The sequence below is a fragment of the Nelumbo nucifera genome, chromosome 4, assembly GCF_055504915.1.
Source record: "Nelumbo nucifera cultivar China Antique chromosome 4, China Antique-T2T, whole genome shotgun sequence".
Classification (NCBI taxonomy): domain Eukaryota; kingdom Viridiplantae; phylum Streptophyta; class Magnoliopsida; order Proteales; family Nelumbonaceae; genus Nelumbo; species Nelumbo nucifera.
Window position 1 is genome coordinate 88,929,403 of NC_142652.1, and position 26,197 is coordinate 88,955,599.

Sequence of the window (26,197 nt, forward strand, 5' to 3'; positions counted from 1 at the left end):
CTAGTCACACCCAACAACCTACCCTTTCTACATCCTCTTCCCTCCAAACACCCTTCAATCCAAACCCTCGTCTTCCCTTTTCCCCATCACCCATCTCTTCGGTCCAAACCATGACAATACTCCCATCATACGCGCCCTTTTTGCACTTTTCAATCCCATCACCCAGTGGTTCAACACTCACCCTTCCCCACCTGTAGCCATCCTCTCTGATTTCTTCCTCGGTTGGACCCAATACCTCGCTCATTGCCTGGGTGTACCCCGGATTGCCTTCTATTCCTCCGACGCATTTTTAACCTCCAATCTCGACGTTCTCTGTCCGAAACTCGAAATTCTACATCCCTTCCCATCTCCCATCTCCTTCCCCAGCCTCCCACATTCCCCTTCCTTTCCTTACAACCGCTTTCCCTCTATAATCCGTCTCTATAGGGAATCAGATCCCGATTGGTAGATCGTCAAGGGTGGCATGATCGCAAATTCCCCGAGCTGGGAGAGGTTTGATTATAAGGGTATGGGCCCCACAAGTCCCAATCTTGAACCATGGAGCCGTGGGCAGGTTCCTGACTCACTACGGATGGAACTCGATGATGGAAGGGATTACGGTAGGAGTGCTATTGCTAACCTGACCGAAAGAAGCTGACCAGTTCATAAATGCTGAGTTTCTAACAATTGAGAGGTTTAAGTTGCAAATCCTTTTCTTGTCTTCCTTTTTCTCATGACAGGATTGCAAAACCAGCAGCTTAGCTCAGCGATGGAGAGAGAAGACCAAGGGGAGTCTGAAGACTAGATAGTTTGGACAGAACAGGCAGAATAGAGCAAAGCGGAAAGAAGAAAAGGGAAGGGAAAGAAGAGAGATCGGGGATGGGAGGAGAGAGGAGGAGATAGAGAGAAATGTGAAAGAATAGAAGGGATTACCGCCATTGCTGTTTTTAATATGGAGATTAAAAAATATTACAACGGCGGATGTCAACGGAAAGCTAACGAATACCAGATTCAGGTTGTCTCATGGGCCATATTACAAAGATTCTTTGTCGCAAAACAAAATACAGGGGTCTTTGTCACATACCCCATAGTACGGGGGGTTTCTTTTTGAAAAAAGGCTCAATAAATTTCCGAGGGAAAGAACAAAGGAGCGTAACTTGCACTCGCCCCATAAACGAACGTAGCGCGCAAAAACCGCACGCCCGCCATCAATATAAAACCAAGGACAAATCAAAGCTGTCTTCATTTCATTACGTCCAATCTTACGACAGAAGAAGATGCCGGAAAATCAACCAGACGACGACGACGAGGGTTTCGGAGACTTCAAGTTTGTCTCCTCGTATAATCAACCTATCAGTTTGGACCAAAGCAAAACAGCACATGAAGACGAATGGGGAGACTTTGTGGCCACTTTCTCTCAGAAGCAGAATTCCTTGGGAAACTCTCCTGGGTTTCAACCATATAATTATAATGGCTTCAATGGCTTTGCTCACAGTCAATACCCTGCTGTTCACCCTGAGGGCGGGAGAAGTTTTTATCCTACCGGTTTTTTCTCGGATTATTCGACGAAGGTCCCTGAATCGGAGTCAAACCATGTTGAAAACGACAAGTCCCTGAATCGGTGCCAAACCATGCCGAACAGGTTTGTGGACACTTCTTCTCAGAAGCAGAATTCCTTAGGAGGGTTTCAGCCATGTAATTATACTGGCTTCAATGGCTTCGTTCACAGCCAATACCCCGATATTCACCCTGAGGGCGGGAGAAGTTTTTATCCTACCGATTTTTTCTCGGATTATTCGACAGAAGTCCCTCAATCGGAGCCAAACCATGTTGGAAACGACAAGTCCCTGAACCGGAGCCAAACCATGTCGAACAGTTTTATGTATACTTTCTCTCAGACGCAGAATTCCTTGGGAAACTCTCTTGGGTTTCAGCCATATAATTATAATGGCTTCAATGGCTTCGTTCACGGTCAATACCCCGCTATTTATCCTGAGAGCGGGAAAAGTTTTGATCCTATCGGTTTTTTCTCGGATTATTCGACAAAAGTCCCTGAACCGGAGCCAAACCATGTTGAAAACGGGAAGCATTCGGCTCCTCCGGTTGCAGAGAAACGGTGGGAGAAGCCTCGGGGACCTTTGCCTCTTTCACTTTTTGGAGATGAAGATGAAGAGTCTGATTCGGTTGATCCTCCCTTAAATGATACTATGGACATGTTTTCTCCTAAACCGGCGACCCCTGTGAAGAATGAACAGAATGTAGGATCAAATGGTGCTTTTACTGACCTTATTGAGAACTTGTATAGTCAGGCTGAACAGAGCAAGACTGAACATGGCTCGAGTTCCAATTTGGTTGATGAAAAAGGAGACTTTGACAACGAGGAATGGGAATTCCAGGAAGCCTCACCTGTAAAAAAGGTTGGAGATAGAAGTTCCGCAGAGAAGGTGATTCTTTTTTGGTTTCATTTTGGGATTTTTTGGATGTGTAAGTTACTTATTCAGCTGTTTCCTTAGTTGTCTTACAGTAAAAGTTGCTTGTTTTTTCTCTTTTCTTCTGTGGTACTAGATAGAAGGGGCGTCTGATATGGTGGAGGTTCAATTGGAAACGGCAAAGATCAATTCTCAAATTCAGGTGTTTTTTTCTTTTCAGTTTTTAGTTATGAACGATTCCCTTCTTTGGGAGAAGTGATTACATGTCTTACGATTGCATAAAAAATTGAGGGCATTACCTGGAAAATACAAGGTAGAAGGTCTATTTGTAATCTCTTTCACATTTTCAGGGTGCCCTACATGCAGTTTGCTCACTAATCATTGTCACGTCAAATGTACTAATTCTGCTTCTAGGATGCTTTCTGTAAGCTCTTTATTGGTAACCAAGGCTGATTCTTGTTTTTTTGGTCTTCCTTTTCCATTCAAATCTCAAGGCTGACGGAACAAGATTGCAAAATTTGGAGGGAGCTATACATATGTCTGATTTTAGCAGTGGAAGACAAGAAGTAGGTGATTTTTCTGTCTCCGTAGATGGGGTTTCCCACAAGCCAGCTGATTTTGACAATGGACTTCTGCTTGGGGATAGTACTTTTACTAAGAATGGTTCTATTTCGGGATCATACACTCAATCTGATCAGATTTCAACTGAAAATGAATCGAATTCCCATTTTGTCAATGGGAATGCTGATTTTGATGATAATTTCGGGGATTTCAAAGATGCGTTTTCAGAAATGGGAGCCATAAATTGCTCTTCTGAGCATAAGGTAGTGAATCTTTGATCTCTTAATTTGTTATCATTAACCAAAACTAAACTTTGAAAAGCATGCTTGTTTATATTTTTCTTTTGGGTTTTTAGGAGAAACAAGGGAGTGCTGGTTCTGGCGCTGAAATAGAACTCATACTTGACAGTGAAATCCAGGTGGATAAATTTAATTTTATTTCCTTTGCTTTCTGAATTTTGGAATTTAATAGCTGATATTTTAGATTTTTAATTGCACTACATGCAAAACACAAAACAGTTAAAATTCCAAGCAATTTTACCAAGTTATAACCTAGGTTTTCATGGTACAATAACAAATTGTCAAAGTTCTTACGTACCAAATTCTTTTCCCCCATGCTGTTTGTTGTGGGTCTAGATTTTGTCATCAGGGGTGATTGTAAGGGTTTTGCTTTTGGTTGAGCAGTTGGCAGGTTTGTTAATGGTGTTGTTATTTCTTTTTCCTTTTTGGGTGATTTCTTATCACCTTGTCTTCTACTTTCTTTTAATTTAATGAATTTATTTTTACTATCAGAAAAAAGAATACAAACACATAAGTTGCATAAGAAACCATTTAAAATAGGAGAAAGAATAAGCTGAGAGATGATACAAAGTGCTGTATATTTTACAAAACTTTACTTTTTTATTTGTTCATCATATAGAGACATAAAGGAACAGAGTTGATTCTCTTATAGCATCTATTGCAGATGAATGGGATAGGGCTTCATGCCTATCAACTTCAGCATCTTATTTTGAAAAACCTATTCCTAACATGGAGTAGTGCTTTTTAGCATGTGACTAACATGTTATGTATATCTTTCTGCAAGATACTGATATAGGACAATGGGATTTCCTTTATGGACCCCAAGGATTAGAGTTTGGGATATACTACAAAATGAGGATTTTTTTTTGGGTAAGCAAATGATCTATTACATAAGGAAAAACAAGGCAACAACAAACAAACATCCCAACAGAAACTAAAAGTAAAAACAGAACCCAGAAAAACAAATAGAAACAGAAAAGGAAAGAGATTAACAACTACAACTATGAGGCTGAAAGCTCCTCCTATTCAGATCACCAACCAAATCTGAAGATAGCAGATCCAAAACCCGTTCTGGGGGATGAAGCCACGTAGTGACTGGACTGCAATTTAAAGCTATCTTGACATCAGGCAAAGATATCAAAGATAATAGGCCAAGATTCTGGAACTGTGTCAAAAGATTTACTAGATTTACCACTCATAGGGGATTTGGAGTCCCTTTCAATTATCAACTTTGAGATATCCAATTCTTTTGCCATGAAACAACATTCCCTAATTGCAAAGAGCTTAATGTATTTAACAGAACCGGCAAAACAGGGTCCATTTTTCCCCAATAAAAAACATCATTCATCATTTACAAACACAAAACCAAAACCACCCATACCCTTTTGTACAAAGCTGCTGTCCACATTAACTTTTACCTATCCAGATTCAGGTTGAGACCACAAAACAGGATCCTTCAAAGGAGGATAAATTTGCCATGAATCTTTGCATTCTAGACTCACTGAAAGAAAAGGAGGCCCAATGGTCACAAGCATTTACAAAGCATAAGAAGATCAAAACCAAAGGAAACCTTATAAGAACAAGAATAAACATGATGGAAGGCCAATACTACGAAATTGATACTGAACTCTCATTCTTAGCAAGGTCATCTTCAATGGAATTTTCTGACCCAGGTATCCCTTGGAATGTGATCTTCAATTGTGTTTCTAGGACATGAAGATTTTGATACAATGTAAGAGTTTGTACAGACTCTCTTTGGGTCTGTATCGGAAACCCTGCTAAATGGAAGATTTACATTCTGCTACCAGACACTCAGACACAAGAGAGGGAAAGTTAAGATTTGAGATTTGGAATTTAATTACAAGGGTTAGCTAGAAGGTTGGATATGTGAGGGGCTGAGGGCTGCTTGATGGAAATGTTGATGGGAGGACGAAGATCTTCAATCCTGTTTATAGGCTGTTGTAGTCTTGATATTTGGCCACTAACAAGAAGTAAAAGATATTCAGAAAGAAATATGGAAGACCAATACCGTTTCTTCAAGAGAATTTTTACTAGAACTTCCTCACATGCTTTCTAGGCCATATCCAACATGCTTCTGACTCACCTCTAAACCTAAGTGGTATCCAAGATGTTTGAAATAGGAAAAGATTTCACTAGGCATCATGATGGTAAAGCAATGTTCTCTCTCTCTCTATCTGTACTTTATAACCCCTCTATGACAGGCATTGGGTATGGCATAATCTAAATCTATTGGAGGTTATTGCTCTTATCTTTTTTGTAGTCCAATTATTTTTTCCTGAACTTTTTACTCCTTTATTTTCTACATTTTTATGCTATATCCTAAACCTTGTTATAGAACATGCTTTTGTATGTCTGTAATTGTTTTTTTAACTAAAAAATAAACAAGTTACCTTACATGGAAATAGAAGGGCTGAGAAATCTCAAGGAATCTTGCCCCCTGGTCACTTTAAGCAATGACAAATTGGATTCTGATGATTCCTTTTATGGTCAGGATCTGTCTTCATCAAAACCGACCGTCTATGTAAGAAACAGCACAAAGAATGATGGTTCCAGTCCAAATGTTTCTTTCAATGATTTCATAATGTCTTTATACCGTCAGGCTGAGCATGCTCCAACTGTTGATGCTACTCAGAAAACGATGGTAAATGGATCTGATTCAGCCCAGACAGGCATGGATTCACAGTTAATGAGTGGGAAAGTCACCGACATGTCTTCACAATTGGTGAATGGAGAAGATAATTCTGATGAAAGTTCCTGGGAATTTAAGGATGCCTATACAGAAACCAGAGCTGAAGATCAAAGTTGTGTATCCTGTCTCATAGATACAAATACAAAATTTACTAAAGAATCAAAACTGAAGAATTTTGTGGATATTTACACTAGATTGAAGGAGCAATCACACTATATTGCACTTCACCATCTTGATGGTCTGAAGGTTGGTGAAGACTCATCTTTAAGATCTTTTTTTCCGATTGGTGACAGTACTAATTTGTAAAACATGGGAACTGTCAGAATGCTCAGAAGGTTGCTGCTCTTTCTGGTGAAGATGCAAAAGCAGTAGCACTCCATGAGGAAATCCAGGTATGTAGCTGTTCTTAGTCATTTAGAATCATTTATCATCTCTATCTTTTTTTTTTTTCTTTGTTCTTTATGTTGAGGGTACAACATCATGTAGTTCAGGAGACTACAAAAACTTGCTTGAAGCAGGAGTTAGGGCCAAGTAATGATCTGCAACTGAGTTTCAAGTCAAGTCCCATTTTTGGACTCCAAGAAGGCTATGTCTAAACATACCATAAATCTGATTAAGAATTACTTCCATTCTGCTATCAGCTTAAGTTCCATTTTCAATGAAATGATCAATATGTTGTGTTTATAGGACAAGAAACTATTTTTTTTCTCACTCACTACACCCTTGCTTTTCTTATCCAATAATGGTTCTTGTTTAATCTAAAAGCTTTTGAGAGACAAGTTAGTAACTTTTTTCAAACCTGAAACTCAGATGGGATTTGAGATCACTTCTCTTGTATTGTAACATTTTTTTTGAAAGAGGTAAGGTATGATTGTATTGAAGAAAGAAAGAAAGAAAGAATGTACAAGGTGAAAGCTCCCCATCAAGCAGGAGCCACATGAAAAAGTTCAAAAGCCACAAAGCAAAGTAAGCCTGATCTACCCAACTACTGTGACATACTGGGCTGGCACAGCCTAATTTTTCGTGCCGCCCCCACTGTAGCGGGCTGTGCCGGCATGGTCCATGAAGGCTGGGGGAGGGGGGGTTCCCAGCACAAGCCCGTGGCATGTGGGCCTGCTGGGCTGGCCTGTAATATTTCATTTTCATTTTTTCTGTTTTTATTAAGAAAAAAAAATCATAAAATTATAAAAAAATAATGAAAGATTGAAGGAAAAATGACAAATTGCATGATTACAAGAACAAATTGTAAAAAAAAACCATCTTAAAATTTTATTCTATACGAATAATCAATTCAAGTTACAAATAAAATTGAAAATCTTAAAATTTTATAATAATTTCAAAATTGACAATAATCTCAAAAATTTTCTTTAATTTCAAGTTCCACTTTCATCTTCTTCTTCTGGTGATACCATCGGCCTAGCCTGGCCTTGGGGGTTGTGCCATGCCGGGCATGGCCTGCCACTGTAGCTGGCAGGCTGTGCTGGCCCATGGGCGGCCCGGTCTGTTTTACACCTCTATGCTTGACCCAACCCTCCCAAATCATGGTTAAACAACTCAACGGAAATACAGCTTAGAAACCAACAAAACCAAAAACAAAAACCCAATCCTACAGAGCCAAAGAAAGGCCTGGACTGGAATCTACCCCTATCCAGGCCCAATGTGCAGACCTTAAATTAGCAGGATTAAGATGTGAATGTGACCTTTCTTCCCTGGCCACCTCCACCCCAACCTCACGTATTGTGCATTCTCTTACTACAGGGTTTAACCACTGTGTCATTGGAGAGATCAGTCAGCTGCTTTGCTTTTCTGCACCCAGTGAGGCTGTCAAAACTATCTATCGACCAATCTGAGTCAACACCACTCTCAGCTGACAGACTCTCCAGCTTACATGAAATGTTCTTCTTTACAGCAGAACCGGCATCATTGTGGACCAACAAACTGGTTTTCAAAAACTCATGTGCATTAGATTCCCCGTAAACGAAGGAGGCACTCATCAACTTCCCAAAGTTCATTAACTTGCCTACCTGCTCCTCTGAGATGGGCTCAGTAGTTGTGCTGGAAGGTGCAATCTCTAACTAAACATGGGTCTCATGGGTTGAGATTCCTTGTGATTCCTGAGGGGTGCTTGTTCTTACAGCCTCTGATCCTTCAGAGCTGCCCAGTGTCTCTTTCAGATGAACTCTTGCAAAAAAATCTTAAAACCATTCTTCTTGTGGGAACCTTTGGGCCTATCCAAAACTCTTAGATAATGTGAAAAAGGATTTTGGACTAACATTTGGGCCCAAATCATGTTTAAGGTGCTCCCTAATAGCAGCAACCAGAACCATCTGGTTAACTTGGGAGTATCATGCATATACCCAAGGTTCAAAGTATTGATGCTGTTATGGGCCCGTGAATAGGATCTCGTCACGGGTCGGTCCACGGGGAAAACCTCCTGTTTTCCCTTGTTCCTCCCTTTTCTTGAGGAACCTATCTTGGTGCCTTAATGGTGATTTGTTCAAGAGATCACCAACTCTCCTTTGCTCTTTCTTGACAGAAATTTTCGATGCCTTTATTGAATATTATCAGCTCCTTAAATAGGAGATTACAAGAGATAAGAGTCATACTTTTAAGAAGACTCCCTACTAGTCTATACTACTGAACAGATAAGATAAGAATACTGAATAGATAAGACTCCCTACTAATCCTACTACTGAAAACAGATAAGATAAGAATGCTGAATAGATAAGATAGAACTGTATCTAGCTGGAATTAGATAAGATGAGAACTGAGAACACCCAATTACTACTGCTGCCGGCGGCTATACTTCTTCCCAATAAATGCGTCCACATCAGATGCACCCTGATATGGTGCAAGGGGTGTATTGGTACTTTGAACCTTGTCCCACCCTTTTTTTAGTTTTTTTTAGTAGGTCAGGGGGTAGGTCTAAGGCCTGTCTACACCCTGTTGGTTAGCATATCGGCCGATACAGGCTGATGCGTGATGAAATTTGATCCTTGCCTATACCCCTTTTTGTAGGTTACCCCTTTTTGTAGGTTAGCCCTTGCTAGCTATCGCCATTTATTTCTTTTAATTTATTTGTTAAAAATATCTCCCCTTGGAGACAATCTCCCAATACAAATGATTTCCATTCACCCTTTGTCTTGCCAATATATCAGCCATATTGTTGATTGTTCTTTGAATCCCATGGAAAATATAGCCTTTAGTTCCCTAACCAGCAATTTGGCCTCCTTCATAACGTATCTATAAGCACCTATAGTGTTGTTTCTAAACCAACTCACCACCACCTTCGAATCCCTTTCTGCCACTAAGATTGTATAGTTTAGAGATTTCTCCAACCTCAAACCCTGCAATTTAGTCCTTGTAGAATCATTGTTACCTATGAGTCTAGAGACCATGGCCAATATTTAACCGTGAGAATTCCTGGATTTCCCAAATTACATCCATCAAAATTCATTTTAATCATTTCAAGGGCAGGAGGGGATCGGTATAATGTTATAGGCCCCTGGTACATGAAGAATAAGCGGTCTTCCAGCCTGTAATGATATCCTTAGTAGCAAATGGAGTAAAGATTGATATAGTTTTTATCTAGTGTGCTACTTGTTGAGTTGGGCCGATTTCTAGTTATTGGGCCCAGTTATTTAGCTCTTATTTTTTAAGTTGTTAAGTTAGGAAGTTGTTGGGCTTTAGGCCCATTAGCTTATGTTTTTAAGTTGTGACTGTTTAGCTACTTTAGTAGCCGCCCTACTAAGGGCATTATTGTAATCTCTTATTCTTTTAAGTTAAGTATAAAGTATAATGAGGGGTTGGCGGCCAGACCTAATTCAATTCTGGTTGACAACCTACTCTTCCTTCTCTTTTCTTCTCTACTGTTGAAACTCTTCATCTTCCTTTTCTTTCTCTTCACAAGGAATTCATCTAGATTTCCAAATAGTGATTTCTACTTGGTATCAGAGCATGCCGAAGGTTCCTTGAGCTGTTTTCTCATGCAGCCCTAGATCGGCCGATTGCATGGTGATTTAAGAGGCTGATCAAAGATCTCAGGTAAGCCCAGTTTTTGGATTTTTTGGTGGATCTGTTTTGCCCTGTAGCTGGTCTAGGGTTTCTCATCAAAATCAGGAAAAACTAGAGAAAGGGGGAAAGTCATGTTTCTGTTGGACTCTTCAGTTTTGACCTAGGAAGTGGCGCCCTAATTTTTTAGGGTTCCTTTGAGTTTTCTCTAGGGGCGGTTCAAGTCCTACCTGATTTGGAGGTTTCTGGAGAGAGCGGTTGCCTCTTCCCTCTCGTCTCCTGTCCCGCAAAAAAGGAATCTTTTGTGAGAGAACCATCTAGGGCACCAGAAGGTTTCGTTGGTACCAAAAGTGATTTATTTGATATTCTTGCATATTACAGTAATCATCTATCCCCTTTATGAGAAATATGGAGGGTAACGGAGTTGAAAACAAGCTCGGGAGTGAAATGAGACCAGTGGGAGGAGGTGCTGGAGACCTTTTCGGGGCTGAGACTATTACTATAGTTAAGTTGAATGGTTCAAATTACTTAGAATGGTCACAATCTGCAAAGATGGCCATTGGTGCTCATGGGAAGTTAGGGTATATCACTGGTGAAGAAGTGAACCCAAAACTAACAGCTCCTGGTAGGTACAAGAGAACTATGGTGATGACTTGATTATGTAATTCCATGCTGCCTCATATAAGTAAAAACTTTTTGTGGGCAAATACAGTTAAGGAAATATGGGATGAAGTTGCAGAAACCTATTCATAGAGGGAGAATGTTGCTAGGACTTATCAGTTGAGAAATCAGATTATTGCTACAAGGCAGGGAGATAGACTTATTGCTGTTTACTTTTCAGCCCTTAAAACCCTGTGGCAGGATATTGACCATTTGGAGACAGTTGTTACTCTCTCCCAGGCATATGCCTTGTGTCAGGGGAAGAGAGCAAGAGAAATGTGATGATGAAAAATTTTGGGTTTGATCAATCAACCATGGTTAACACTGTGAGACCTAAACAAGGTGGAGATCGGGGTGGCAGTGAAATCAAGAAGGAAGACAAAGGATTTGATTTGTGACTACTGTAAGAAGCCTAAACACACAAGAGATACTTGTTGGAAGCTTTATCCCCATCTTGTGCCGAATAGACTCAAAAATAAGAAGGGAAATGCTCACATGGCAGTCACTGGTGACATTCCGACCCCTCCTACTACAGTTACTCTGGAGTCTGTTGCAGCAGCTGCAGTAAGGGCCGAACTTGAGAGGTATTGCCAGTTTCTGAACCAGTGGGATACAAACAGTTCTAGTTTAGCAACAAGTGGACAACCAGGTACAGGTGGTTCTAGTGGAGCACACTCTACTTCCTTTGCTCACACAGGTAGTTCACATGCCACTGCAAATTATGTTTCTATTTCAGGTAAGGAGGGACCTCCTTGGATTATAGATTCTGGAGCCTCAGAGCACATGACCCATAGTCCCACTATTTTTCTTCTTACTAACTCTGTTCTGGCAGATGCAGGGCCTTCACAGATGATGGATCTCATGTTCCCATTGCTGGGAAGGGGTCTGTCAAGATGAGTGATTCCATTTCCCTTCCCTCTGTCCTTAATGTTCCCTGATTGAGTATTAATCTGTTATCTGTTAGTAGTTTGATTAAGAACCTAAACTGTTAAGTATTTTTTTCTCTTGGTCATTGTATCTTGCAGGATCTGGATTCAAAGAGGACGATTGGGAGTGGTCGTGAAGTGAATGGAATCTACCTCTTGGATGTGCTTCCTCCTCATCAGAGTCATCATGTCAACAGGGATAGTGAGTCAGGGTTTGTGAGTCAGATTATGCTTTGGCATAATCGTTTAGGTCATTTGCCTTTTTCTTCTTTGAGTTTTTTGTTTCCAAAGCTATTTGAGTCTATTAGTTTGTCAAGTCTGGAGTGTGAAGGTTGTCAACTTGGAAAGCATTGTAGACATTCCTTTAAAGCTGGTAATAATAGATGTTCATCTCCTTTTAATGTTATTCATTTTGATGTGTGGGGACCTTATCATGTTCCTTTTATGGGTGGTTATCGATATTTTCTCTTATTTGTGGATGATTTCTCTCGATATTCTTGGATTTACTTGATGAGATCCCGAGATGAGGTACCATCCTTGGTAAGGCAATTTCATCAGATGGTGCTAATACAGTTTGGATTACGAATAAAGGTGTTCAGATCAGACAATGCCAGGGAATATTTTGAAAAACACCTTGCTTCATATCTGTTAGAATATGGTGTTGTCCATAAGAACAGTTGTTCCTATAGTCCACAGCAGAATGGTGTTGCAGAAAGGAAGAACATACACATTGTTGAGATTGCAAGAAGCATGATGATCACATCTACAGTTCCAGTTCGGTTTTGGGGTGATGTAGTTCTCACAACAGTATTTTTTATTAATAGGGTGCCCTCCCATATACTTGGATTCAATACCCCATTCAACCTCCTTTTTCCTAAGGGGGAAATGTTCCATATTTCTCTCAGAGTGTTTGGGTGTGTGTGCTTTGCACATAATCTTGGTCCTCACCGTTCGAAGCTTGATCTGAAGGCAAAGAAGTGTGTCTTCCTTGAATATGCAGAAAATCAGAAATGGTACTGTTGCTATGATCCAGTCTTTGGGAGTCAGTATGTTACTATGAATGTCACTTTTTTTGAGTCCACATACTTCTTCTCAAAGAATCCTTCTCAGGGGGAGTGCTTTGGGGAAGTGAGTGAGCAGTCTATCCTTCTTCCAGTTCCAGTTCCTATGTCCACTCCTGTGCCTGATCCTCCTATGTCACCTACCTAACCACCTCCCTTGCGTCCTGCTTCTCAGCGTTACTCACGATAGAGACTTCACAGGGAGGTTGATTCCACTGCAGTAGAACTCACATCACTTCTTGTTGGTTCCTTGGAGACTCCAGATTCAGCTGATACGAATTCAAGTATTTCTCTTGATCCCTCTACTGTTTCAGTTCCCATTGATTCTACTAACCCCATTACAGATAACCTGGACCTTTCTATTGCTCTTAGAAAAGGGAAGAGAAAGTGTACTGCCCATTGTATTTCATAGTACCTATCCTATAGTGGACTTCTTCCTACCGAGCTTTTCTTTCCTCTCTTGACTCTGTGTCTATACCCAAGGGTGTCAGTGAGGCTCTCTCCAAACCTGAATGGAAGACAACTATGCAAGAAGAGATAAAAGCTTTAATTAAGAATCAGACATGAGAGATTGTGGACCTACCAGAGGACAGGGAGACTGTTGGATGTAGATGGGTTTACACAGCCAAATATAAGGCAGATGGAATTATAGAAAGGTATAAGGCCAGACTTGTTGCAAAAGGGTACACACGAACCTATGGCATTGATTACTTAGAGACTTTTGCACCAGTTGCAAAGATGACCTCTGTTCGGATGCTTCTTTCTCTTGCTGCCACATACTCTTGGCCCTTGTTTCAACTTGATGTGAAGAACGCTTTCCCAAATGGAGATCTGCAAGAAGAAGTGTATATGGATCTTCCTGCTGGTTTCTACAGTAATGCTGAAAAGGGAAAGGTATGCAGACTTAAGAAGTCATTTTATGGCTTAAATCAGTCTCCCAAAGCATGGTTTGACTGGTTCAGGAAACCCTTGGTTGCTTTTGGTTACACTTAGACTCAATCTGACCATACCTTGTTTGTGAAGCGGGGGGGATCCTTGGTGTCAGTCCTAATTGTTTATGTGGATGATATTGTTGTCACAGGGAATGACCCAAGTGAGATTGGTTATCTAAAAAATAATCTACCTAGAGAATTCGAAAATAAGGATCTTGGAGAACTTAAATACTTCTTAGGCATTGAAGTTGCAAGATCAAAACATGGAATTTTTATCTCTCGGAGGAAGTATGACTTGGATTTTCTACAAGAAACAGGGAAGCTTGGAACAAAGGCAATCAGTATTCCTATTGAGCAGAATCACAGAATTAATGCATCAAAAGGTGAGCCAATAAAGGACATTGGGAGATATCAGAGACTTGTGGGGCGGTTGCTATACTTGTGTATGACAAGACCAGACATTTCCTATGCAGAAAGTGTGGTAAGTCAATATATGCATGCTCCACGAGTCCAGCACTGGGAGGCTGTTGATAGGATTCTTGCTTATCTGAAGGGACACCCGGGCAGAGGCATATTGTTTGCTTATCATGGACAGTTGAAATTAGAGGTTTATAAGATGCAGATTGGGCAAGATGCCTTGACGATAGGAGATCTACTTCAGGAGTATGCACCCTTGTTGGGGGTAACCTTGTCTGCGGAAGAGTAAGAAACAGACAGTGGTGGCAAGATCAAGTGCTAAAGCTGAATACAGGGCCATGTTACATGGAGTTTCAGAACTTCTCTGGATCTGTTCCCTGTTAGGAGAGATTGGTGTATAGGCAGAAGAACCTATGATGTTGTACTGTGATAACCAGGCAGCAATCAACATTGCCCATAACCCAGTTCAACATGACCGGACAAAGCACATTAAAGTGGATAGACATTTCATCAGAGAAAGGGTGACTTTTGGGGAAGTTTGTCTCCCATACATTGCTTCTGATCTATAGCTTACTGATGTTCTCACAAAAGGTGTTGCAAGGAACAAGCTAGAGCATGATCTACGCAAGTTGGGAATGTGTGACATTTACTCCCAACTTGAGGGGGAGTGTTGAGTTGGGCCGATTTCTAGTTATTGGGCCTAGTTATTTAGCTCTTATTTTTTAAGTTGTTAAGTTAGGAAGTTGTTGGGCTTTAGGCCCATTAGCTTATGTTTTTAAGTTGTGACTGTTCAGCTACTTTAGTAGCCGCCCTACTAAGGGCATTCTTGTAATCTCTTATTCTTTTAAGTTAAGTATAAAGTATAATGAGGGGTTGGTGGCCAGACCTAATTCAATTTTGGTTGACATCCTACTCTTTCTTTCTTCTCTTTTCTTCTCTACTACTGAAACTCTTCATCTTCTTCTTCTTTCTCTTCACAAGGAATTCATCTAGATTTCCAAATAGTGATTTCTACTCTACTCTTACAAAGATGATTTTAATAAGAGATTTCTTGGATTGGATCTTATTTAAAAAAAAATCTTGCATTCCTTTCTTTTCAAGTTATCCATAGTTTTGCTCAAGGTTCAAGATTTCACCATGTATTGGCCCATACTTATCGTATCGGTGACCCACCAATATGCTAAATCAAAAGTCTTTGGGTTTTGACCTATTTCAGGGGGTAGACTGTAGACAGGCCTAAGACCTACCCCTGACCTATTTTTGAAAAAAGGATGGGAGCAAGGTTCAAAGTACCAGTACACCCCTTGCGCTGCATTGGGGTGTATCATTACTTTGAACCTTAGTATATATGCACAAATAGAACCTTGTCCCTTTTCTTATGGAAGGAGAAAGAAATGAACCTTGAGAAAAAAATAAAAACTTCCCAAATATGTCATTCTTATTATTCCCTGTTTAATTCCTCAAGTTTGACCTACATATTATTAGTCTCATGAAATGACTCTTTGATGTAGGACCAGCTCAGTTCTAGTCCTTGATAGGGAGAGAAAGAAGAGAGAAAATACTTGGAATTACTCACAGGGTGCCTAGAATCACTCTAGGGCAAGAGAATCACTCACCATAGTTAGTGATGAAGGAAGATTTGGCCCGACCTCGTAACCACTCAACACGTGGCAAAGGCAACAGTTCGGGACAACAGCTCGCCAAGGCGCGAGCTCCGAGAGGAGGAACCAGTGGTCCGAACTCCCGGCAAGGAGCCCGAACTCCTAGTAAGGAGCCCGAGCTCTCCCTTAGGCCTTGAGCCTTACGAACACAAAGGGCAACAACCCGAACTAGCCTGCCCCACGACAGTTCGGGCCACACTTCTATCCGAACTCAAGACTTAACCTCGCACACCACTCCAGCACTTCGCCCCCGGAACACCGAACTGAACAAACCATACCTGACACCGAAGGAGTCCGTATCCAGGGGCGGCGCACCTGACTGACTTGGGATCTGATGCTTGACAACCGCATTCCAACGGCCACCTGCCACCGCCACCTGCCACCGCTATCTCCAGTTACAGAGATGGCTCCGACAAGGAGCAGTGGTGGTTCTGTCCTAGCAGAGGTGATGACACCCGAACTGGCAAAAGCACATAAGTAATCATACCCGACCTGACAGAGGCCTCAGAGTGAGTGCGCGAGGTGGTTATAAAAAGGCTCTCTACCCCCCGCGGAAGGTATGTGAACTTTGCGCCATCTGGTTTTATCTTGCCTTTGAGAGAATACTAACTTGAGCTTCGAAGTGATCTCGCCGGATTCCTCCCCGGAGATTCCCCACCTTCTTCGTTTCAGGCCCCCCTGTTGCTCCAATCAGAGGCAAGGTCGTTGACAGCTAGGATCGGTCGGATTGCGCACCATCAATTGGCGCCGTCTGTGGGAACACTTCTAAAAGCCTCCCTCTAAAACTCTCATAACCTCTTTTCTCCAAAAACCCCAACACTCATGGCTTCTTCCAGCAATGCCGGATGTGGCACGGAGATGAACACCACCGGGGAACAACTTCAAGTCCCCGTGGTGTGCGTCGGACAGTTCACCATCCCCCTTCCGGTGGATGGGATCCCCAGCTTGAATGCGCCACAAGTAGTGGCGCCTGTAAACCTTCCTGCCATGAGCATCCCCTTTCCTCTCTCTATCGAAACAACCTTTACTGAACCAACTGCTGTCCCCCTGGCAACCAGCCAGAACCAGTTGGACGACCTGATGCAATGCATGCGGGCAGTGCAAGCCCAAATGCAACAATTTCAGCAACATCAGCTCCAGCAGCACCAAGTACTGCACAACATCTCCCAGTATCACTATCAGCAGCAGTTCCCCCAATTGCCTCTGAACCAACCACTACTTTCACCTTGGCACCCTGCCCCAAAGCTGATTAAGCCCTCCCCTTAGGGTGGACGCCGTCACCGAGGAGAGGCCTCCCAACCTCAGAACCCCCACAAGAGCCAGGCCACATCCCCGGGCCGAGGGCAAAGAAAGATCACCCCCGCCTCGCAGCTCGCCGGTGGGTCGGGCACCTCGCCCGCCAAGTCAATGTCTCGACACTCCAAGTCTGAGCTCCCGCTGACAGAGAATCGGTTCAGCGTCCTGGCGGCAGACTACCAACAGTCTGGGCCCATCGAGCTCGGCAACACAGAGGTCAGCAGCGCCAGCACCAGGCCCACTCAGCAACGAAGGCGCCGGCGAAGTAGCCGAACTGCCACCCGTGTGCTGCCCGAGCTCAGAGGTAAAGAAGAGACGAGCTCGGACGAGGTAAAAGCTGCCCCAATTCTCTCAGTTCCTTCCCCCCTCGCATCAGAACTCCTGGCAGTCCCCATGCCCAGAGATTTCAAGCTCCCACCTTTGGACAAGTATGATGGGTCCTTCGACCCCAACGACCACGTTGATGCTTTCCAGTCCCAAATGCACCTCGCCAGGGCCAGTGAATCGTGCATGTGCGTGGCCTTCACCACCACCTTCAGGGGGGTAGCCCGCACTTGGTACAGGAACCTGGCCCTCAAGTCGATAAGATGCTGGGCCCAGTTCGTGCAGGTCTTCACCGCACACTTTGTCACCAGCAAGCGGTGCCCCAGAACTGAGGAAAGCATCTTCGGAGTAGTCCAGAGAGAAGGAGAATCCTTTCGGGGCTACATCAAGCGGTTCAATGAAGCGTGCTTGCAGATACCGCGATTAGACCCCGCGGTGCAGCTCGCGGTGGCCAAGAGAGGAGTAACGCACAAAGAGTTCAAATGGCACATGGTAGCTAACCAGCCCGCAACCGTGGCCGAATTCCTCGAGCTCGCGGATAAGTTCATGAGAATAGAGGAAGAAATCAACCAACGGACCGAAAGCGGGAACGGGAAAAGAAAGAGGGAAGGCGAGCCCTCCAACCCAGTCGACAGAAAAAACCCGGCCCGGGAGCTGAAGCCGAACCAGCCGTTCCGATCTCCCTTAGCAATTCGGACGGATTACACACCGTTAAACACGAGGCGGACCGAGATCTTGATGACGATCAAGGACGCCCCATACGTAAAGTGGCCACCTCGCCTAAAGGGGAATCCGAACGAGAGAAATAAAAATTTGTACTGTAGTTTCCATAGAGACCACGATCATAGTACCGAACAGTGTAATAATCTCCGGGACAAGATGGAGGGACTCATCCATCGCGGATACTTGAGGAATTTTATACAGCATGATAATAATAATAACAATAAGGCAGGTCGGCAAGGGGAGCACGAAAAGGATGCCCCCGAATCCAGCAGCAGGCCAGCCGAACCGTTGCAACGACGGCCTCCGGAAGAGAGGCCAGTTCGGGGAACCATCCATGTAATAGTGGGAGGTTCGGTGGTAGCAGGGTGTACTTCGGCAGCGGCCCAGATGTCAGTTCGCGAAGCAGCCCGAGAGGAACAGAACCCTCCAAAGAGACCGAAGACTGAAGAACCGATCTTCACGGAAGATGATGCGCGAGGGGTCCACTACCCCCACGATGATGCGCGTCATAAAACTGAGGATCAGCGACTTCGAGGTCAGGCGCATACTCGTGGATTCGGGCAGCTCGGCGGACATCCTCTTCAAGTCAGCACTTGACCAGCTACAGTTGCAGAAGAGCGAGCTAAAGCCCGTGAACACTCCTCTGGTGGGCTTCAGCGGAGAGGAAGTCAGGCCCCTCGGAAAAATAACAGTACCTGTGGAAGTGGTCTCCACATACTATTTGGCGGCCAATTATGCATATCCTGTGGGCAGTGGTCTCCACATACTATTTGGCAATGAAGTTCCCTACAGACTTCGGTGTGGGGGTAGCGCGGGGCGACCAGCTTGAGTCCCGCAAGTGTTATGTTGCCGCCTTGAAGGGAAAAACCAAGGCGGCTGACGACCTTGAACTGGAGCGGCCTACGGAGCAAGGCGAGGAACGAGCTTCGCCCACAGAGGAAACGGTCGCAGTCCCGACTTCGGCTACAGACCCAGCTCGCACGCTACAGATCGGTGCTTCCGTCGAGGAACCACTACGAACCGAACTGGTGAGTTTTTTACTTCAAAATTTAGATATTTTTGCCTGGTCCGTGGCCGACATGCCCGGTATTGACCCCAACCTTATAACTCACAAACTTAATACTGACCCTGTAGTAAGACCCGTTAGACAGAAGAAACGCAACTTAGCCCCAGAGCGCTGGAGGGCGGTCGACGAGGAGGTCGAAAAGCTCCTCGCAGTAGACTTCATAAGGGAAGTTCATTACCCGAGCTGGGTAACCAACCCAGTGCTGGTGAAAAAGGCAAACGGCAAGTGGCGCATGTGCGTCGACTACACCGACCTGAACCGAGCTTGCCCGAAAGATTGCTTCCCCCTCCCCAGAATTGACCGCCTAGTGGACGCGACCTCGGGACATGAGTTGCTAAGCTTCCTGGACGCCTACTCGGGCTACAACCAAATCAGGATGGACCAGTCCGATGAGGAAAAACCAGCTTCATAACCGAGTTCGGCCTATACTGCTACAAGGTCATGCCCTTCGGATTAAAAAATGCCGGGGCGACCTTCCAAAGACTTGTAAATAGGCTGTTTCGGCCCTTAATTGGCACGAAAATAGAATGTTATGTAGACGACTTTTCATAGGAATTAATACAAGACTTAGATTCTGTCTTCCAAATTCTGCGTCAATTTAGCATGAAACTGAACCCTAACAAGTGTGTCTTCGGTGTCACCTCGGGTAAGTTCCTAGGGTACATTGTCAACCGGCGCGGTATTGAGGCCAACCCGGACAAGATAAAGGCCATCCTAGATATGAGACCACCCCGAAAAGTAAAAGAGGTTCAGAGGCTAAACGGCCGCATAGCCGCTCTGAGCCGCTTCATGTCCAAATCAGCAGACCGCTGCCTACCTTTCTTCAAAGCAATCAAAGGCAAAGGGTTCGAGTGGACCCGAGACTGCCAGTTCGTGTTCGACGAGCTAAAAAGCTACCTCGCTAGTGTGCCAACCTTAGCCCGGCCCGAGGAGGGCGAAGTCTTGGAACTGTACCTCTCGGCAAGCGACGAGGTGGTCAGTTCGGTACTAATAAAAGAAGTAGATCGGGTCCAACGACCCATCTATTATGTTAGTAAAATTTTGCAGGGAGCAGAGACAAGGTACCCGCATATAGAAAAGCTAGCATACGCACTGGTGATAGCAGCTCGGAAACTCCGCCCATACTTCCAGGCTCACATTGTCATTGTCTTGACTGACAAACCTCTGAGGCAAGTCTTACTCAAGGCCGAGGTTTCCGGTCGATTGACGAAATGGGCCATCGAACTTAGCGAGTACGACCTCCAGTACAAGCCACGAACTGCTATTAAGGCCCAAGCCTTAGCGGATTTTATCGCCGAATGCACGTTCAGCCTCGAAGTCCCCAGGCCGGTCGAGCCCGAGATCCCCAGTTCGGGTGAGCACGGAGCTCCCAAGCCAACAGAGTCTAAACCCCGTGAAGTAGCAGCCAGTGTGGCATCTCTCCTGGTTAGGACAAATGCGAACTGGGATGAGGAGCCCTGGATCCTTCACGTAGATGGCTCCTCGAACCAACAGGGCAGTGGGGCTGGAATAGTACTACACGGCCCAGGTGGCACGAAACTGGAATACGCATTACGCTTTGAGTTCGCGGCATCCAACAACGAGGCGGAATACGAGGCACTGATAGCCGGACTGAACCTAGCGCAAAGAGTAAGGGCCAAACACATAGTTATCTGCAGCGATTCCCAGCTTGTAGTCAACCAAGTTACGGGCGAATACGAAGCACGCGAGCTGACTATGATCGCCTACTTGGCAAAGGTAAAGGAGGCTCTGCTCAACTTCCAGTCACACTTCATCAGGCAAATACCGAGGTTAGAGAACACTGAGGCTGACTCCCTGTCCCGGTTAGCCAGCACGAGTCACAACACCATGAGAACCATGTACATAGAGGACTTACCTCGGCCTAGCATTCTCGGTGGGGCAGAGGAGGTCGCTCCCGTCCTTGAAGCAGAGCCGAGCTGGATCGACCCACTCGCGAGCTTCTTGCTAGATGGAACCCTCCCTGCGGACCACAATACAGCCAAGAGGGTGCAGCGCCAGGTAGCCAAATACGTCATAATAGACGAACAGCTGTACCGACGGTCCTACACGCTGCCCTACCTGTGCTGCTTGCGACCTACTGAAGCCGAGCTCGTGCTCCGTGACACTCATGAAGGTCTGTGCGGCGGACACTTGGGAGGCAGAGCCCTCGCTCAAAAGGCACTTCGACAAGGATACTACTGGCCAACGATGAAGGTAGAGGCCATCGAGCTAGTCAGAAAATGCGACAAGTGTCAGAAGCATGCCAACATCCACCATCAGCCTGCTGTCGACCTCAAGTACCTCACCAGTCCATGGCCCTTTGCGCAATGGGGCATCGACCTCCTGGGGCCATTCCCGCCAGCAACAGGTGGGAAGAAATTCTTAGTGGTGGCGGTAGATTACTTTACAAAGTGGATAGAAGCTGAACCTCTGGCAACAGTTACAGCTCGAAACATACAGAACTTCTTTTGGAAGAACATAGTATGTCGCTTCGGTCTACCTCGGGTACTGATCTCTGACAACGGCAAGCAGTTCGAGGATATCAAGTTCCAAGAATGGTGCCAAGATATGGGAATTCGTCAGAACTTCACATCGGTTGCACACCCGCAGGCAAACGGTCAGACAGAAGTATTGAACAGAGCCATCCTCCGCAAACTGAAAGCACGACTAGACCGAGCTAAAGGGCTGTGGGCGGACGAGCTACCAAGTGTTCTATGGGCTCACCGGACTACGGAAAAAACCGCCACGGGAGAGACCCCCTTTAACCTCACCTATGGCACTGAAGCGGTAATCCCGGCGGAGATCGAAATACCCACACTGCGATTAGAAGAATATGACGATCAGACAAACGGAGATGAGTTACATACCAACCTCGACCTACTGGATGAGGTAAGAGACCTCGTGCACATCCGGACAGCAGCCTACCAGCAAAAAGTAGCTCGGTACTACAATGCCAGAGTAAAGAAGCGGAGCTTTCGCGTCGGCGACCTGGTTCTCCGTAAGATCATGGTACCCGAACCCGGTGTGGGCAAACTTGGACCAAATTGGGAAGGGCCATACAGAGTAAAGAGAGCGCTTGGGGGAGCATACGAGCTCGAAACCTTAGAGGGCAAACAAGTACCCCGAGCGTGGAACATCGTCAACTTAAGGCGATACTACCTATAACCACCAAGCGAAGTGGACAAAATCGCTATCAGAGCCCAAGGGCTAGGATGCCGAGCTAACGAAGTGGTGACAACGAACTAATAAGGACATCGGCATCTCAGAGACAGATCAGGCATATGGTCAGTTCGGCAAATACGGTCAGTTCGGGAGAAAGAAAACAACCAACATTTAACCAAAAGAGATTCCATTCTAAATATGTATGGATGTTTTACATTGGGCCCCAAAGACTCTAAACTCATAATAATCCTAAGAGTCAACTGTTAAACCCTATCATTGGACCCAAAGAAAATTGCAAAATGACAAAAATACCCCTACTATCAAAAAATAAAAAAATACATAAATTTTCATAAAATTCCAATTTTGACTCTTCAGCTCCCGCATCACTCTTAATCCTATCTTAAAGTTCCTAGAAGCATAGGAAACCTTTTTGCCAAGTGAGTAAGCAGTATGGGTTATTGCACACTTTTTTGGTAAGTTCTCGTACATTTATGGGTTTGGACATTCAAATAGTGTATAACCAAGTTGAGAACTTGTTGGATCCGTTAATTGTCGTATATCATTTGGTTTGTTCAACTTTTAACTTTTAAATCCTTCAGTTAGAGTTCCTTAATGTATTCCTCTTCTTTGAGATATTAAAGTCTTTCTGGTTTTCAAGATGAATTATTGAATATTTAATTGATATTGTCATGTCTATGTTAGTAGTAGTTTTCAGATACTGTGAATTATAAAATGGTTTTTAGTGCAAGCAACAGGCAACAGAGAAAAGAAATAAGAAAGAAAACTATAGGCATGGTAGCAACATGTGAAAAGTACTGTGTGCCCTAGCACATATATGTTCAAAAGCATTGAATGCACTAATATGCAACTGCCTGAGTGTCAGTGCAATTATCAAATCCTTTGAGCCAGAGCTGATTTTTGTCCCTAGTGATCAAGCTGTTTCATTAAAGTGCAGCCAGCAAGTAAAGACACTGTCCATACATCCATTTTTCATCACACTGCTAGTGCACTCATCTTCTCACTTGCTTCAAGCTGGATCAACCTTGAGCATTGATGTGTGGTGCTATTGTGCTAATGCACAGCCCTTGGCATTGAATGAGCAGCAAATTTTGTTTATATTATTCTTTCTTCCTTTTTTCAGGTGGCTTGTAGGAAATTGCATATGGAAAATGTGGTTTCTGAGAAATCATTCACAGAGGAGCATGCGACAATAAATATTTCAGTTGATGAATTTATGCAAGAACCAGACTTCCAAATACTCGAAGGAGAATATCACTTGTTAAGAAGAATATCACTTGTATGATTCTATTCTCTAATGAGTTCTGTGGAAAAAATGATTTTCAGTTTTGCAAAAATGGTGTAGATAAAATACCTCTAATTATTAGAAATTTGCAATAGGTCTGGACAGTAGACTGATGCCTTGAAATCAGAGACCCTGCAATGAGTTCTCATGCCCTCTTTTTTTTAGCATCTTTAACCTCTTCAATAGATTGACCCCATGCTTCTTACTGATCATAAAGGCCTTCTCTAAGTTTTCTTTCACACTTTTATGCTTCTTTCACACTGTCTAGGTGTCACCTAGTCAATTTTTTATATAAAAAATTGGTTGATTTTCCCTATTCCTTATTCATTTTATGGCAAATCCTTATATGAAATACGCATTCTTCTTTTTTCAATTTGAATTCTTTTTTCTGGACATTCCGATGGATGGACACTTGTTTTGAGGAGCAAGTGAATTAGGATCACCACCAAAATAAAAAATTGGCTGTCCTCTGTCAATGGATTCCACAGATACATTGGAATTACAAAATTTTTTACTTTGGTGCTCATGGTTCTGGGCTCTTAAAAACAAGATTCCACAAGTTCATTGAAATAATTAAGGTTTAAGGCCACAAGTTCTGGGCTCTTAAAAACAAAATTTTTTAGTTTTTCTTCTCCAACTGGTTCATAGGGGTCGGTTTAAGGCCCTTCTACCCCCTGAACCAGGTCAGACCCCGAAACACCCCCTGTAGGGCTGTATCGGGAAGCCACTGATATGATACGTATCGGCCAATACGGCCCAATACATATCGGAATTTTGAACCTCAGAAGTTACAACTTCTATTTTTTTGATAGATAATTACAACTATTATTTTTTTCTGCTCACAATGTTCAATTTAATTTTGTGAAGCCATTTGATTTCTCTATCACTTTCCCTAACTTGTGGGATCATGAACAGGCAGAAAAGGATTTAAGCTCTGCAATTGAGCTCTCCGAACATGCTATTTTGATTATAAATATTCTGGCCATGGGATCTGTGGAAGAGAAATCCAGTTATGTCGCTTCATTATCTCAAATGATCTTGGTTTGTGTTGAAGAGTTGAAACACGGTGGCCTGATCTGGAAGCAGTCAGTGCAGAAGAATTTACATAAGAAAATACTATCTGAACCACGAGGTATTGTCTAGTACATTGAATGAATGAATTCATTTATTGATAGCTTTAGCTATTGATGTCATTCCTAACACTTCAACAAATAATTCAGGCCAGAGATATATTCTTGCCCTTGGAGAAATTTACAGAGTGGTTGAAATTCTAAGAGCATCAGGAAAGCTTTACAAGCCTTGGATACTTTCTATTCTTGCGGACCCATCTGATATCTTTGCTCTTTTAGAGGAGTGTGTTGCTGTATGGTCAAATTCAGGTCTGGAAGAAGCTCTCAAGTCTCTATCCAATGGACTTGGTTTTGGATGTGACGAAACTACCAAGGCATTGCTAGAATCAATCAAGTCCATTCATGACCTTGATGAAGTGGTCCTGCAAAACCATCTCCTTGCTAAGAAAGAACCAGTTTGTCAGCTGTCAGGATTATCTCTTGTGGCGGTGCCTGGTAAGTGGATCTATATATCATATTTCTTGAAGAAAATCAAAGTCAAGTAAGTTCGCAGCTTGTATGTTGTGCAGGCATCAACACATGCACACAGACTGACGCACATAGATATACATAAAATGAATATATTCCAAGTCAATTGTTTTTTCCCTAAAGATGATTCTGAGTAGATATTGGATTGGCTACTTTATCTTGGTCTGGAAGTGGTTAAATTGAATATTTAGGGTCCTTACCAATGTGATTTTGGCTTATAATACTTACAAGGGAGGACCCACCAAAATATGGTTGGTTTTGCGCCACCATAAATGAAGAGATGGCCTGCTTCCATCTTGTTTTAGAATTTGTAGTTTTCAGATATATGTAAGAACATTCTCACGTTGACACTGTTTACTTTCTTAAATTCACCAGGCATGAAATTTGTGGTGTGGAATGGAGAAAACTACTTTCTGACACTAGCAAACTTATGGGTGAATAGGATATCTCTTGATCTTCCAAAATTACCTAACATACATGTCAGTAAATGAGGAAGTTGGTGAAGAAGTTAATATGGACATATTCAGGAAATTTTGTGACCAATTTGCAATTCAATCAGTGTGGTCACCTTCAACAAGGGGGGTTCACTACAAAAGCTGATTGGAAGGAAACGCATTAAGCAGCTTGGGCTTTCGAGGAACTAAAGAGCCTCTACTAAAATGGAATGTACCTAAAGGTGCAGTTTGGATTCCGGAGGTTGATAGTGGGTGCTCAGCCTTGTAATTTGATCTGTCTAGGTACCCAGTACATTTTCTTTTTCAATCCCTCTGTTAAAAATTGTATCATAGGCTTTGGATGTATTACTATTATATTGTCCTGTTGCATCACTTTTGTATAAAATGACAGTGCTGGTTGCATTCGGGCACCCACATAAACAGATATAGCCATGTACAACTATGATTCCCCAACAAAAAAAAAAAAAAAAAAAGAGGAAAGGGAAAAAGAATTTTAAGAAATGGAACTTGATTGGTTGATTCTCACAAGTCATAAACATTACTGGACTAGTTAACGGTGAACCATCAATTCTGCAATAAAGATTCTATTTCCAGTCTTGTTCTTCACTTTCCAATTGTTGAGCT

The 26,197-nt window shown here is 43.3% G+C and overlaps 1 protein-coding gene across 4 annotated transcripts; it reads left to right on the forward strand.

The window, feature by feature from the left end:
• On the forward strand, positions 1-26,166 carry LOC104612348 (uncharacterized). Of its 4 annotated transcripts, none has more exons than XM_088886544.1 (11): positions 2-2,423; positions 2,545-2,610; positions 2,903-3,232; positions 3,325-3,387; positions 5,781-5,810; positions 5,922-6,224; positions 6,302-6,370; positions 23,359-23,514; positions 24,436-24,652; positions 24,741-25,085; positions 25,494-26,165. In XM_088886544.1, the coding sequence occupies exons 1-11, from the start codon at positions 1,257-1,259 to the stop codon at positions 25,607-25,609; spliced, it is 2,862 nt and encodes a 953-aa protein (XP_088742670.1). In that variant the 5' UTR covers positions 2-1,256; the 3' UTR covers positions 25,610-26,165. The 4 variants fall into 4 exon arrangements, with proteins under 4 accessions (XP_088742669.1, XP_088742670.1, XP_010278040.1 ...); XM_010279738.3 differs by having other exon boundaries at positions 4-599; positions 720-2,423; positions 5,781-6,224; positions 25,494-26,164; XM_088886543.1 differs by having other exon boundaries at positions 1-2,423; positions 5,781-6,224; positions 24,741-25,131; positions 25,494-26,166.
• The last annotated feature ends 31 nt before the right edge of the window (positions 26,167-26,197 follow it).

Excerpts from the sequence above, each read along its gene's own strand:
- LOC104612348 (XM_019200249.2), top strand. The coding sequence starts at position 1,257 with ATGCCGGAAAATCAACCAGACGACGACGACGAGGGTTTCGGAGACTTC. Across the intron at positions 6,225-6,301 it reads ACCATCTTGATGGTCTGAAG|AATGCTCAGAAGGTTGCTGC; the intron begins GTTGGTGAAGAC and ends GGGAACTGTCAG. Across the intron at positions 23,515-24,435 it reads TGTTAAGAAGAATATCACTT|GCAGAAAAGGATTTAAGCTC; the intron begins GTATGATTCTAT and ends GATCATGAACAG.